A 16,557-nucleotide genomic window follows, 5' to 3' on the forward strand; every position below is an offset into this window, starting at 1 on the left:
GGCGAGGCATTGGCTGGGTTCAAACACCCCTATTGTGATGTGTCCGGATTGACACCTCGCTGACCCATTCACGGACGCGCTTACTGTCCCGGGTTATAACAGCTCCTGCGATTGAAGGAGAGAGACGAGGGAGGGCTATTCTTACTCGGAAGAGACGATTCTGCTGGAAATAGATGGCGTTTCAAAGCTGGAATACGAATTATAATCGATATTTATTGGAAAATGGACGCTATCGATAACTATAACTCGAATCGCTTATGTAAACAAAGGAGGATCTATCGTGTTTTCCCCTATTTTTTCGTTGTTTTGGATTAAAAAGTGGATGCATTTTGAAGAGTGGACCCTTCTCTTGAAATGTATGCTGGTGTGTCTTGGAATAGTCTGAGCTGACCAGCGCTATTGGCGATCAAACGTGAGTACTGCGGTTCGCTTTGTTCATTTTAAATGGCCGGTCTTTCAGCATTTCTGTTAACCCTTTCCTCTCTGGTGTATTGATTTCAAAAACAAGCTCACATCGTTAATCTTGAGTGTTTTAGCTTTCAAATGATATATAGTTAATGATAATTGATTGAATATTGTTCTAAAACAAAGGTAATAAAAAGTCCGACCACGCCCGACCACGCCCTTCCGGCCCGCCCGCGGGCCGATGCGGGTTAACAGGTTAAAAATAATAATAATAATAATATTAGCCTGTGTGGTAATGACATATCATGCATCTCTATTGATTTTTAGGGTTAGATTTTTGCAAAGTACTCACCAGAGAGGCTGAAGCCGGACTGGTGCAGGTTGCGGACCGGTTGAGAGGGCTGCTTGGCAGGAGAGGTTTTGGCAGAGGAAGCAGGGGTCACAGCTTTGGGCGTCACTGAGACTTCACAGACCGGACCGTCGTAGAGACCCCGTGGGACACCCCTCAGTTCTGCAAGCTACAAAACAACAGTGCATGATAATCAAGTTCAAGTTCAAGTTCAAGTTGAGCTTTAGTGTCATTCTGCTACATGTGTGGACATATAGTGGAACGAAATTTCGCGTCTCGCAGGACCACGGTGTTACATACTAGTTAAACATAAGATAAACATACAACAATGCAAGTATAAGGAACAAAATAAAAATAAAATAATAATGTTAATAAAACACAGCTAATCTGATAACCTCAAACATTTAGAAAACTACAAACTTTTTTCGATATTCTATTTACTCGTTTTCTTTAAAAAAAAAAAAAACTTTTTTATGTGTACTGCGTTAGGCTAACCAAGACTTGTAATAGCACATGCATGTTGGTTTTGCTTCTAATGTCCTCATTTGTAAGTCGCTTTGGATAAAAGAGTCTGCTAAATGACTAAATAATAATAATAATAATAATATATATCAGAATGCTATAAAACAAAAATAAAAAATATAATTTTTTTAATTAAAGATGATAATAATAATAATACAAAATAAATAAATAAATAATAATCTATAATAAAATTCTATTTTAAAACAAATTATAATAATAATAAAACATGATAGGCATTAATTGATATTTATATTAACGAAAACAAAAATGTAATATGAAATACATGCATATAATATTTAAATACACAAAAACAAAAATATACAACACAACGTATAATAATAATAAACAAAAATAAAAGTAATATTCGACAGAAACAAAAAATATCTAAAATAGAAAATTATAATATATTTAAAAATCTAAAAGACAACAATGAACTAATATAAGCAGAAAATGTAATGTATGTGTGTCTATTATTAGTATTATTTAACAAAACAAATAATACTAATAATAACATTCTATAAAGATTATATTGCAATATTAAAAAATAAATCTGATAATAATACAAGTAATAATAATATGGTCAATAATCGATTGTTTAACCATACATTTAATTAAAGAAGTTGAATGCACAACTCACCCTGCTGCGAGCCTTTATCCTCTTGTAGACATAGTCAGCAAAGGGTTTGCGGGTCACGTAGCGGCCAGATCCCTCGGTGGTGTGGAGATTCCCATCCTCCAGCACGATCTTTCCCTGGCTGATGACCACCAGAGGCGCCCCACGCACCTCAGTACCCTCGAAGATGTTATACTCCACTGCCTGGAAAACAAGAAGCAACCACATCACAGAACAAGAACCTTTACAAACATTTCCAACATGTAGCATTTTAGAAGCTTCCGAAGGTTATGATGCAAGAAATCATTGCACAAACAATCCAAATCCCTTCCACATACTGAAGCATGATGTTCCAGTGGAAATGGAAGTAATGTTCTATGTCGCAAATCATTATTGATCCTTTCAGACAGCTATCTAAACAATCTGTCAAAGACATGATGTCAGAAGCCAGACCAGTTTAGAAATACAGTGCAAAGAAAACAAGGAATGTTGGAAATGAGAGGGAGTGAATGAGGGAGGAAGTATATTAAAGTTTACAGGGTGTGTGTGTGTGCTGGCAAAAGTGTGACCACCCTTCTAAATGCTACTGGCGCTTTGCTAAAAGCAATACAATTCGTCTCACAAGACCTAAAAACAGCATGAGCTTATTCAGCGAGTCTGATAATCAACACACACATGATAACACACCTACAACCACAGTTCTGAATAATAATAAAAAACTGCTTTCTTAATCAGGACTTTTGTTTAGTTTCCCAGGAAAGTGTCTAGACATTTTTAAAACAAAATAAACAATATAAATTTACTTGTGTAAATATTAAGACATCTCAGCTCACCAAAGCTGTGTATATTTGATAAAAAATATGGTAAAAAAAAATAAAGTAATATTGGGAAATATTGCAATTTAAAAGAACTATTTTCTAATTCGATATGTTTTAAAATGTAATTTATTTCTGTGATGCAAAGCTGAATTTTCAGCATCATAACTCCAGTTCCCTTTCAGTCGCTCACGTTCAACGTAACGTCGACGTGACGACGTAATTGGGATCACTTCAGAGAGCCCTATCCACTTCGATTATCTACAGAACAAGCCAATGAACGTTGGCGTGCGTGAACGCGTCACGCGCCCCCGCCCCGCCGCGCGGGTATAAACAGGAAGCGGGCGCACGCACACATTGTCTTTCGCTTCGGAGCCGAGCTTTTGCTTTCACTTCCGAACTCTACAAGATTGCCTTGAGAACAAAAAGAGGACTCTCCTGTGTTGGTGTGACGGCGCGATCAGCGGTGGCCGCGAGCATTGCAGCTCACAACTGCTGTTTTCACAGCACTATTGTTCTGTGTCTGTGTGTGTGTGTGTCGGCTCGGTGGGCGTTCCCCGTGTGTTCATTCACACCGCGGCTACCCCTGGGTGCCTCAGCACTGAGAGAGTTATTTTTCTGTTTTTTGTTTTCACTAAAAGAGCAACACAAGCGTGACGCTGCGTCTTTTTCAAGATGTCATTCCGCTTGTGCGTTTCTGGATGCAGTCGTTCCCTGGCGCCAGCAGATGGCCACAGTAGTTGCCTCTCGTGTTTGGGCATTCAACACGCTGAGGCGGCTTTTGTGGATAGTTCGTGTTCCCATTGCGGGAATATGACTATCTCAGCGCTTAGATCGAGACTCGCTTACCTCAAGGGAGGTGCAGTCCCCTCGCCTATGCCCCGATCTAGTGTTTATTCTGCCCCGCAGTATAGACCTACTTCGGTGCATGACCAGGGTGATCTGAGGATTACCGTGAGGGCTTCCCCGTCGAGTCAACCTCCGCGGGCCCCTCATGCCTCACAAGCGCTGCTGCCATTGGAGTCCCTTAGCGAGCGTCTTGGTCCTTCTCCGGAACGACCGGCCGTTTCCTTTGGGGCTCCTCCTGACGACCAGATGTCGATCGCACCATCGGAGGGGGAGCTTCAGTCCTCTGGAGATGATGACTCGGCTGCTTTACCCCCCTCGGGGCGTGTGGCGTCCGAGCCGGATCCAAAATGGGCGGCTATGCTTTCCCGGGCCGCCGAGAAGGTTGGGCTTGTGTGGAACCCTCCACCACGTCCCGAACCTTCTCGGTTGGACGATTGGTTTCTCGGGGCGGGCCGTGCTGGTTCTCAGTGCGCCGCCCCGGTACCTTTCTTTCCGGAGGTGCATAAGGAGCTCTCTAGGACGTGGAAGGCACCGTATAGTGCCCGAAGCCGTTCTAGTGGCTCCTCCCCCCTCGCCACCCTCGACGGCGGGGCAGCTGAGGGGTATGTGGATATCCCTCCAGTGGAGCGGGCCGTCGCGATGCAACTGTGTCCGGCGTCCGGCGTCCGCTTCCTCTTGGCGGGGTAATCCGCGCCTCCCGTCCAGGGCCTGTAGGTTCTCGTCCGGTCTAACGGCGAGGGCTTACAAGGCCTGTGGACAGGCTGCTTCCGCCCTCCATGCCATGGCGCTCTTGCAGGTTCACCAGGCCCAGGCGCTCATGGACATGAACGAGGGTGGTCCTGACCCAGAGCTCCTTCGGGAGCTCCGTGTGGCAACCGACCTCGCCCTCCGGGCGACGAAGGAAACTGCACGTTCAGTAGGTCAGGCGATGTCCACCTTGGTGGTCCAGGAGCGCCACCTTTGGCTCAACCTGGCGGATATGAGGGACGCCGATAAATATCGGTTCCTGGATGCCCCTCTTTCCCAGGTTGGGTTGTTCGGCGACGCGGTCGAGAGCTTTGCCCAGCAGTTCTCGGCCGCACAGAAGCAGACGGAGGCCATCCGGCACATCCTGCCCCGGCGGACCGCTGCTGCTTCCACCCGTCCGCCGGCCGCAGATCCTCCGTCTACTCGTCGCCGAGGTCGGCCTTCTGCGGCGTCCTCCGCTCCCGCTAAGCCCCAGCAGCAGCAACCATCCAGGCCGCAGCGCGGAGCAAGCCGTAGGAAGCCGACCCCGCCCGTCCAGGCCGCTGCCAAACCAGGAGGCAAGCGACAGTGCAAACGACCCTGAGACGGGCGGCCCAGAGGTGGATCAAGTTGCTCTGTAGGAGATGGCGAAGGCGTCACTCCTTCCCCCGGTGGAGGGCCGGGTGGAGAATCTTTTGTTCCTTTTCCTTTGGTACCCACTTTTTCAAAGAAAGAGCAATTTCTGAAACCTCTGGGCCCCAAGAGGGCGCGCTTGGCAGTCAACGACGCCACCATGCCTTGTCACTCCCGAGCCCCTCTTCCATCGCCAGCGGGCAGCAGTGGCTGTGTCCTGGATGTACTGACACCTCCGCACACTCTCTCTGCCCTTCGACGGAAACAGGTATGTGCTGCACCACACACTCAGACCCCACTTCGGGCCGCTGTGCCGTCCGAGTCGGGTCCCTGCATTCCGCCGCGCTGCCCCACCCCGGGTACGTCTGTGGTGCCCTTGGTCCCGCTTGCTCGGTCTCTGGGAGCATGGTTAGCGCTTCCCAGCCCGTCTCGCTGGCTCATCCGTACCATCAGACTCGGCTATGCGTTCAGTTCGCCCGGCGCCCCCCTGCTTTCAGGGACATTCTGTTCACCCGTGTTCTGGCAGACAGTGCCCCTGTGCTCAGGGCAGAGATCGCAGTCCTACTGGCGAAGGACGCGATCGAGCCGGTCCCTCCAGCCGATATGAAGACCGGCTTCTACAGCCCGTACTTCATTGTACCCAAGAAAGGTGGTGGGTTACGGCCAATCTTGGACCTGCGCGTCCTGAACCGGTCCCTTCACAGGCTACCGTTCAAGATGCTTACGCAGAAACGCATTTTCAAATGCATCCGTCCCCAGGATTGGTTGCAGCGATCGACCCCCTTCGGGCTGGCCCTGTCGCCCCGCGTCTTCACGAAAGTCGCGGAGGCGGCCATTGCTCCCATGTGCGAGCGGGGTGTTCGCATTCCCAACTACCTCGACGACTAGCTTATTCTAGCCCAGTCGAGAGAGCAGTTGTGCGAATACAGGGACATGGTGCTTAGCCACCTCAGCCACCTAGGGCTTCGGGTCAACTGGGAAAAGAGCAAACTCACCCCCGGGCAGAGGTTCTCTTTTCTCGGTATGGAGTTGGACTCGGTCAACATGACAGTGTGCCTCACCGAGGCCCATGTCCAGTCAGTGTTGAGCTGCATGAGCACGCTCAGACGCAGAACAGCGGCACCACTGAAACTCTTTCAGAGGCTCCTGGGGCATATGGCATCTGTAGCCGCGGTTACGCCGCTCGGATTGCTTCATATGAGGCCGCTCCAACACTGGCTCCACGATCGAGTCCCGAGGTGGGCGTGGCAGAGCGGCTCGTGCCGGGTTCAAGTGACTCCGCACTGTCGCCAAACTCTCAGCTTGTGGTCGGACCCTTCGTTCCTGCGGTTAGGTTCCCCTGGAACAAGTGTCCAGGCACTCTGTGGTCTCCGCGGATGCCTCTGCCACCGGCTGGGGGGCCACGTTCGACGGGCATGCAGCTTCAGGTCTGTGGACGGGACCTCAACTGCATTGGCACATCAACTGCCTCGAGTTGTTAGCAGTATGTCTTGCGCTGAGCCGCTTCAACCGCTGCTACTAGGCAAGCACGTACTAGTCCGTTTGGACAGCACTGCGACTGTTGCGTACATCAACCGCCAAGGTGGTCTACGCTCCCGCCGCATGTCACAACTCGCCCGCCATTTCCTCCTCTGGAGTCAGAAGCATCTGAGGTCGCTTCGTGCCGTTTTTATTCCGGGCCTGCTCAACCGTGCAGCCGACGAGCTCTCACGGCAGCAGGTGCTACCGGGAGAATGGCGACTCCATCCCCAGGTGGTCCAGCTGATGTTCAGGCGCTTCGGGACCGCACAGGTAGGTCTGTTTGCTACCCCGGACACGTCTCATTGCCAGTTGTTTTATTCTCTGACCGAGGGGATCCTCGGCACGGATGCTCTGGCACACAGCTGGCCCCGGGGCCTATGCAAGTATGCGTTCCCCCCAGTGAGCCTTCTTGCACAGGCCTTGTGCAAAGTCAGGGAGGACGAGGAGCAGGTCTTGCTAGTTGCGCCGTATTGGCCCAACCGGACCTGGTTCCCGGAACTAGTGCTCCTCGCGACAGCCCCTCCCTGGCCCATTCCTCTGAGATGCTCTCTCAGAGACGGGGCACCCGCGCCCAGACCCCTGGAAACTCCATGTCTGGCCCCTGGAAGAAACGGGACACGGAGGTTCTAGGTGACCTACCCCCTGCGGTAGTTGACACCATCACTTCCGCTAGAGCCCCCTCTACGAGGCGCCTCTATGCGTTGAAGTGGAACCTGTTCGTTGACTGTGCTCCTCTCATGAGGAGAACCCCCGATCTTGCTCGATCAGAGCCGTGCTTTCCTTCCTGCAAGATGGGCTGGAGCGAAGGCTGTCTCCCTCCACCCTTAAAGTGTATGTTGCCGCTATGGCTGCACATCACGATGCGGTTGATGGTAAGTCTTTTGGGAAGCACGACCTGATCGTCAGGTTCCTGAGGGGAGCGAGGAGACTGAATCCTCCTCGCCCACTCTCTATACCCTCTTGGGATTTGTCTCTGGTCCTTTCGGCACTTCAGAGACCACCCTTTGAGCCTCTGCAGTCAGCTGAGTTAAATTCTGTCCTGTAAGACAGTACTCCTGGTTGCATTGGCCTCTATCAAGAGGGTAGGGGACCTGCATGCATTTTCGGTCGACGAATCGTGCCTAGAATTCGGCCCGGATAACTCTCACGTCATCCTGAGACCCCGGCCCGGATACGTGCCCAAGGTTCCCACCACTCCCTTCCGGGACCAGGTAGTGAACCTGCAAGCGCTGCCTTCGGAGGAGGCAGACCCAGCCCTGGCTTTTCTCTTTCCCTATCGCGCTCTGCGTCTGTACGTGGAAAGAACGCAAAGCCTCAGGACCTCAGATCAGCTCTTCATCTGTTACGGAGGCCAGCAGAAGGGGAAGGCTGTCTCCAAGCAGAGGATGGCCCACTGGGTAGTGGATGCCATCGCCTTGGCTTACGAAGTCCAAGGCGTGCCCTGCCCGCCTGGGTTGAAAGCCCACTCCACTAGGGGTGTCGCTTCTTCCTGGGCGCTGGCACACAGCGCCTCGCTGACAGACATCTGTAGAGCTGCGGGCTGGGCGACACCTAACACGTTCGCTAGGTTTTATAGCTTACGTGTTGAGCGGGTCTTCCTGTGTGCTCGCTTCTTCTAGCCGGTAACACCGAAGCTCCCGCTTAGTGTCGGCTTGCTGCGCCACTCCCTTCCCAGGAACGGATACGTGCGCTTTTTACTCCAGTCGAGTTCCCCACTTGGCGAACCCTGTGAGTTCCTCCGCACCCCCTCGGCAGTCGGACGTTGCGGAGCGTCCGACGCCAGGCCTAGTGCTCGTATGCTTGTGTAACTTGTGCTAGGCTGGGTTCCATATGTGCGTTCCCTGCGGCGATCCCATATGTGTATTCTTCCACGACCAGCTCCCTGTGGTGAGCCCGTGTCTTCCCTTGGCAGAGTCTGCTCTGCCGTCACTGTCCGGTGTGTCTCCCCCTTCGGGTGGAGCCACCCCAGTGACATTCCATATGTTGCACTGCCCCCTCGGCCAGTCCATGTGTGTATTCTCCACATGTTACCTCCCTTCGGGCAGGATGTGGCTCCGCAGCGTCCTTTCCCCTGGGAAGGGACGCTTTCCCAGTGTTATTAAGAGTTCACTGTGTGGGGTGTAATGGAACAGCAGTTGAACCCCCTCTACGCAGGTCTTCCGCCCCAGCAGTTGGGGGGCTGAGAGTCCTGCGTAGGGCGCTGGATGTGGCAGCAACCGTGGCGTTTTCCATGGGATCCCAATTACGTCGTCACGTCGACGTTACGTCGAACGTGAGCGACTGAAAGGGAACGTCTCGGTTACTGATGTAACCCTCGTTCCCTGAAGGAGGGAACGGGAGACGTAACGTCCCGTCGCCACTGTTGCTGACCATCGCTGCATGGCCGTCACAAATCTCGGCTCCTCAGCGAAAAACAATGTGTGCGTGCGCCCGCTTCCTGTTTATACCCGCGCGGCGGGGCGGGGGCGCGTGACGCGTTCACGCACGCCAACGTTCATTGGCTTGTTCTGTAGATAATCGAAGTGGATAGGGCTCTCTGAAGTGATCCCAATTACGTCGTCACGTCGACGTTACGTCTCCCGTTCCCTCCTTCAGGGAACGAGGGTTACATCAGTAACCGAGACGTCTTCAGTGTCACATTATCCTTCAGAAATCATTCTAATATGCTGATTTGATGCTCAAGAAATATTTATTATTTTAGTATTATTATCAATGTTGAAAGCATTGTTTTTTTTATATATATATATATATATATATATATATATATTGGTGGACACATTCTTTTGTAACAATGTAAAAATATTTACTGCCACTTTTGATCCATTTAATGCATCTATGCTTCATAAAAATAAAAGTTTTTTAAAAAACTCTTAGCGACCTCACTTTTGAACAGTAGTGTATTTTCAGTGATTATATCTTAAATAAAAATTTTTCTGATTTATTCTTTGCAAAAACTTTTTTTTTCTTATCCAAAGCATAAATTATTTTGATATTTAGTGAGGTTTACGCTTAAAATGAGGGGGACAAAACTATTTGTATATGTGATTAAAAAAAACCCAGATATATATTTTTAATAAGTCCAGATATATTTTTAAAAACAAGTATATTTGACATTATTTGTTATTACACATTACATTAATTATTGTAAATTGATTATTAATATAAAATCTAAACAGCTTAAAAAAAATAAATATATTAAACTATAAATTACATATATGAATTAATTATTAATATTATTATTAATTATAAATGTAAATAATACCTGTAACGTATATACAAATATCTTAAAAGGGATGGTTCACCCAAAATGTAAATGTGTCATTAATTACTTACCCTTATGTCGTTCCAAACCCATAAGACCTTCGTTCATCTTCGGAACACAAATTACGATATTTTTTATGAAATCCGAGAGCTTTCTGACCCTCCATAAACTGTAACGCAACTAACGATTTAACGATTTTAAACATTTAATCATGTCCTTACTACCTTTTAAGGCCTTGAACGTGGACATGAAAAAGAAGAAACTGTTAAATTAAGTTGCTATTTTTGTTTTCTTTGCGCACAAAAAGAATTATCGTAGCTTCATAAAATTATGGTTGAACCACTGATGTCACATGGACTATTTTAATGATGTCCTTACTACCTTTCAAGGCCTTGAATGTTGCTGTCTTTGCATTATTAATAACAGAATCTTTGAGTGAAGCATCCCTTTAGGAATGTCACGATTCGTCGATTCATCGCGGCTAGTCGATTGTTAAAAATCATCGACTTCTTTTTGTTGCGTCAACCAAGCAGTTCTAATACAGTATATGCTCTTTAATTATTTCCATGCGTGTAGATTAAGATCGTGCGTCTCACAGCGGCTCCGTTCACAGTAGCTCCACAGAAACTTTATCATTTACATGTGGAGCGTCTTAAATTCCATCCCTGCATGTTATTGTGAGTTTGGGTTTATTATAACCTTCATCTGGGAACGCAACTGCCGCCATTTCATTGGATTTGTAAGGTAAATAATTTATAAATCTACACTAATACAGGAGAATACATCGCGATTTCAAAATAAAAGCTCAAACCCTCACTCTGAGTTTACACGGTTTGATGTCCACTTATTCATTTAATTACAGCGGCTGTAGCATTTCTGTCCTAAAGAAATGGACAAATATTAAAGATTAAGTGTACGCTTGAATTAAATGGTGTTTGGTCAATATTAAACAGTAATGTGTAAAAATAATAATCATCAGGCCGTCGGCACCTCCTGCAGGCTTTTGTTGTAATGCGTAATCTACATTAGCTCTATTGTTTATAATACATTATGTATTTTAACAGTTTTGTTCAATAAAACCATATGATTTCTTGCTTTTGATACTTTATTTGAACTAATTATTATTGCATCATTGCTATTATATATGTCATTTTAAAAGCTATCGTTCACTTAAATCCATTTTTATTACCACAAAAAAAAAAAAAAAAATATATATATATATATATAATTATAGGGCCCTATGAAAACTCTTTTTAATTTCCAAATTCAGTTTTGTTAAATTTTATTAATCAAAAAGCCTGTCTAATTAATTTAGTTTTGCAGTTTTATCTGTTTTCCATTATTTCTGGATTCCATTTTAATGGTTCCATTAAATTTTAATAATAAAAAGCATCTCCAATTAATTGATTTTATATTAAAAAAAAGTATTTTTTCAGAAATACTGCACATTTACATTTTTCACCTAAATAAATCCTGGTAAATAATATTTCTGGTAAATACTTCTTTAAAGAGTGTTTTTTGATTATAATTTTATTATTATTAGACTAGAGCGTGTGGATATGTTGTCATTCTCACACTATAATACTGAACTGTGATTTCAGTGATTTGACTGAGATGGACAGTTGCTTCTTGCACTCTGTTGCACTTCACTTTTGCTTTAAAAAAGGATTTCATAGAAATTTAGATTTCATTTGGTTTAATAAAATATTTTTAAGTAAAATTGTTGATTTTTTTTGCGGGAAATTAGTCGTTTAGATTAATCGATTAATCGAAAAATGAGTCGTTAGATTAATCGAAATAAAAATAGTTGTTAGTGGCAGCCCTATATCCCTTTAATATGTATATTATATTAATACATTATTTACAATATTTATCTAACACCCTTTTGCTTCTAAACTAATCTTTAGATATGTAGTTAAACAAAATCCACTAAACAAAAGAACACAACTCTCAAAAGTCAGTGTGTTGTAAGCTCACAAACACAAATAGACATTAAAGACACAAAAAGACATTAAAAAAGATCCTCATGGCGTTGTGCGCAGTTCCGCCTCCAAAGCAGGAGGGAGACATCAATTACCCAGCAGAGCTGAGACTGATATCACTCGCATGAGTAACATAAGCCACACCCAACATTCGGTCAGAACAACCAGAGCTCTCTCGTCAGGACTGCAAACCGCCTTCACAAGAACACATCTTAGCTCAATGGTAAACTACACTGAGGGACGTACATCACATAAACACCAATGAATCCTGCACTCTAACTCACCAGATTGTGGCTCTTCGCTGAGATGATCTTCATGACATCAGGGTCCCACAGAACCAGATCGGCGTCTGAACCCACGGCGATGCGGCCCTTGCGCGGGTACAAGTTGAAGATCTTAGCGGCGTTGGTGCTGGTGACGGCCACAAACTGATTTTCGTCCATTTTTCCAGTTACCTACGAACGAGTGGGACCACAGGGAGAGATGACAGTTTGCCTCGGTTGTGTTTGTGTTCACTTGAGTGTGCTTGTCTGTTCGGCTGGGACTATTTAGACTCACATGACCAATGACTGATTTTGTTTATATGACTGAAGGAAGTGTAGATGCTGCACCGTGGCAGCTTGTGATTAAATGTCTCCCCTTATTATTTGCAGACTAGTATTTCTGCCTCACCACACATTTGTCCCAGATGATGGACATCCTCTCTTCAGTGCCGTTGGTTCCTTCAGGGATGAGGGTGAAGTCGTCTTTACCCACAGCTCTCTGGGCGGTGTTAAAGGTGCAGTGAGCGCTTCCTGATACCTGCAGATCCCCACTGGAGCAGGAAGTGGGTGAGGAGACAAATTTCAATTTAGGACCAAAAAATTGAGTCTATTCTACAAACATTTATATTTTTCCACTTAGCGAACCCTTTTCAAAATTGTGTCCTCTTTAAATGAAATAATCTCAGAGCAAACATGTTCTAAAATCCAATTTTAAATTTTTTGTTTTCGACCCAAAAAGTGCCACAGAATTCATTATTATTATTAATATTGTAAATAATAATAATAATAATAATAATTTATATTTATTAAAATGATTTAATAATATATTTTGGATATGCCATTGGATATCTGGATATTGTTATTAGTAGTAGTAGTAGTAGTATCATAATTATTTGCACTATTAAATTTATAACAATAAATACTAAAATATTATGATAATGTAATCATTATAAATAAAATCAATTATTATTATTATTGTCAATTAATATTAATACTACTAGTTCTTATAATTAATATTGCTAATAAAATCCATATAAAATACAAGAATTGCATCATTATTGCTTCACTTTGAATATTATTTTGATATTCACTATGATAATTATTAATATTATAATCTTAATAATATTAATGCAATAATATTAATAATATTAATTAATATTAAATGCAAGGTATATAATATATATCATATGTAATAATAATAACAATAATAAAGATGATGATGATGATGATGATGATAGTTATATTGCTAATAAAAACAAAAACAAAACAATAATTTAATCAATTGAATCCTTAATTCTTCACTAAGAATATTATTTTGTAATATATAGTGTGTATTCAATTTTATAATTAATAATAAGAAGAATAATTGTTATAATTAATTTTGCTAATAAATATACATGCTAAAATACAATAATTTTATAATTATTGCTTCATGTGGAATATTATTTTGTAATTAATTTTGTAATGAAATACTATTAATATAATAAACTTAATAATAATAATAATACTTTTATTATCTCTTTACTTAACACATCTGTAAAAGTAAACCATACTGCAAACTTGAAGTCAACTCCTAAACTTAAAGTCAACCCTTCAGTTAACGTTTAAGTCGTCTGAGGTAATATGGAATTTTTATAACCACTCTCATATCCCACAAATGAACCAATTTAATTTCTTATGGTACACTTATTACAGGGCTCTACCACTGAAACTAATCAAATCAGTAATGCATACTACAAATAAACAGCATACTACCATGACAGCAGTGAGCTGAGATAGTCCGGTGTGGTGGGATCCGGACTCAAGGGTGGGGACGTGATGTAGGCGGCGGCCTTGGCCCAGTTCTTGCTCCAATAGTGCGAGCCGTCTGTACCAAGACTTGCTGTGATTGGCTCACCGTACACAACGGTGCCTAAAAGGTTCAAAGATACCGAATTAGGAATAGGCCTATATAATTTCACTGTAATTCCCTTGCCCTGATTCTGGAGCCCGACCACCATGATGTCATTTTTTGCTGTCTAGCCAAGAACAGCTGAGTCATAGATGCTGTATTATTATTATTTGGGTTTTTTTGCATGACTGCAGTGCATGCCAGTTCATAAAACCTGCCTTGCTTGTCCAGACTTAAAGTGAAAGTTCACGCAAAAATGAAAATTCTGTCATCATTTACTCACCCTCAAGTAGTTCCAAACCTGTATGAATGTCTCTGTTCTGCTGAACACAAAGGAAGATATTCTGAAGAATGTGGGAAACAGAGCAGTTCTGGGGCACCATTGACTTCCATAGTATTTTTTTTTTCTACTATGGAAGTCAATGGTGCCCCAAAACAGTCTTGTTACAAACTTTCTTCAAAATATCTTCCTTTGTGTTCAGAACAAAGAAATTCATACAGGTTTGGAATTACTTGAGGGTGAGTAAATGATGACATCATTTTCATTTTTGAGTGAATTATCCCTTTAATAATACCTAATTTTACTGGAATTAGATCAGACCGCCTCAGAATGTTCTTCCATGGTGGTAATTCAACCTTGAATGTTTCCACTAGGTTTGGATTCATTGAAGACTCTCCATATTGAAAATGGAGTTGGCGCTCACCTTTCTTCCTGGCCTGGGCGATGATGTCAGCGGCACTCTTGCTCATCACTTTGGTGATGTAAAGAGGGCAGTTGGTCTGATTGGCCACTGTTACAGAGCGGTTCACTGCCTCCGCCTCCACCTAAATGATTGATAAAGCCAAGTCAGCACATGTTTTCTTGGGAAAACGTGGGAAAATTGATAACTTTTCCCAGAATTCCATGCCATTCACCTCCTCTGGACGACTGAGGACATGTCCCTCTGGTCCAGTGATACCCAACTCCAAAATCCTGCGCTGCTCCTGTTGAAAGAAATACAGAAAATGAGTAGGATGGGATGATAAGAATAGCATGAGATCGCTGAATCTTTCAATAATGATGTCATAGTCTCAATATATACTGTACATATTAAAAATGTCTTCATTACAAAGAGTTTGCTTATCTTGATCATGATAAATGCACAAAACCATGCACCAAAAGTCATCTGCAATTAATTATATCAGCCTCACGTAGGAATATTTGCTTTGGTTTTGCTTGCCAGTATAAAGTCTGAGCGTTCGTTGTGGAGCATGTGTTTTGATTTAACATCTCCAAACAGTTTATTGTTGATAGTAACTCTGAGTAAGTGGAGCTCAGTGCTGCACGGTGCAGCCTCTCTGAAGATCTCACCTCGGCTATGATGTCTCCATTCTCAGCATGGACCTGAGCAATGGCCCCGAGGTCCCGGATGACACTGAACACTTCGTAGATCTGCACATAAACACAACTGGAGTCACACAAATGCTGACACTCAGAAAGGAATGGCAAATATGACAAACCATGCTTAAAACAGATGCGACGGTCACCGGCAGACTATTCAAGCATCATATGTTTATAAATTACAAAGGGACTCTGTTTAGATCCCTTAACTGTTTTTATGGCACAATTGCCATTAGTAATTACAACGTAATCACACAAACCCCAAAAATCCTGGTACCGTGCCACCTAAAAGTGGTACCATGGTACTATGATGGTAACAGATGGCAGAATTTTTTGTCATTTTATAAAGCACATTTTAAGTAAAGTACATGTGGTTAATTAATATTACTCAGTATTTAAATGTATAATAAGAACAGGCTTAATTTTCATCATTTTTATTTTTCTCTTTTGATTTTGTGGTTAAATATGACCTGGGTGTGTTTTTGACAGGTTTCATGAGACTAATCGTAAGATACGTGTAAGTAGGTAGAATGCATGGAGGAAGCCATACCTGGGAATCAGTGAGCTGGAAAACATCTTTGTAAGCCAGGTAGACGAGGAAAGAGTTAACGCCTGCACACAAAGCCGGGGGATGAAATTACAGAGGGCAATGAAGGAGTCCGTGAGACATTAGTAAAACAGCGCAGCAGCAGAATTCCTGAGCAATGCAGTATTCGCCAGCTCTGCTGGGCTCGTACAGCAGATACAGATGTTGACAGTGGTTTACCGTGATCTTTGACGAGCGCCTCCATCTCCTCTTGAACACCCTTGTGCCATTCGGTGATGTCCACGTGAAGAGAATAGTCACAGCACGCTTTGGTGTCCGCCCATTCCCGCCACTGATTGAAGGCCGACATCAGACTCGTCCCGGGTTCAGGAACCACATGATCAACTGTTTTCACACACACGCACACACACACACAGTGGTTAGACAGATTTTAAAGAGCTCCTACGGATTAATAAGTACCTCAAATCAGTTAATAATGTTGCTCTGAAATGAGGACAACGGAGATGTTAAAACAGTATCGTGCTATTTTAAGCACACTGTCTCCATCCTGTCTGCACTGCTGTCAGACACTGTCGATGGCGGCTGCATTATAAACAATACAGGTGACTCAACAAAACAATACTGCTTTCATTACACTTAGGAAAAGGTAGCATAGTTTGTGAAAAGCTGCTCTAATCATAACTTAAAGGAATAGTTCACCTAAAAATGAAAAATTGGTAACAATCAGTTGCAGGTAGCCATTGACATTCATATTATTCAGGGCCCTAGAAATCTGTTTTATTTAAATTTTTCCCCCAA

At 43.9% G+C, this 16,557-nt stretch overlaps 1 protein-coding gene across 1 annotated transcript in view; it reads right to left on the reverse strand.

The window, feature by feature from the left end:
* Positions 1-16,557, reverse strand: part of LOC306864470 (dihydropyrimidinase-related protein 2-like) — a 31,841-nt gene that overhangs the window by 4,078 nt on the left and 11,206 nt on the right. The window contains exons 4-13 of the mRNA XM_079408496.1: positions 15,979-16,143; positions 15,763-15,824; positions 15,183-15,263; positions 14,747-14,815; positions 14,536-14,656; positions 13,696-13,852; positions 12,350-12,491; positions 11,962-12,132; positions 1,914-2,093; positions 758-923 (exon numbers count right to left, since the gene is read on the reverse strand). Of these exons, the coding sequence (XP_079264622.1) occupies positions 758-923; positions 1,914-2,093; positions 11,962-12,132; positions 12,350-12,491; positions 13,696-13,852; positions 14,536-14,656; positions 14,747-14,815; positions 15,183-15,263; positions 15,763-15,824; positions 15,979-16,143 (1,314 nt within the window). The remainder of the gene's footprint in view (positions 1-757; positions 924-1,913; positions 2,094-11,961; positions 12,133-12,349; positions 12,492-13,695; positions 13,853-14,535; positions 14,657-14,746; positions 14,816-15,182; positions 15,264-15,762; positions 15,825-15,978; positions 16,144-16,557) is intronic.

This window comes from Barbus barbus (genome assembly GCF_936440315.1).
Source record: "Barbus barbus genome assembly, chromosome: 45".
Classification (NCBI taxonomy): domain Eukaryota; kingdom Metazoa; phylum Chordata; class Actinopteri; order Cypriniformes; family Cyprinidae; genus Barbus; species Barbus barbus.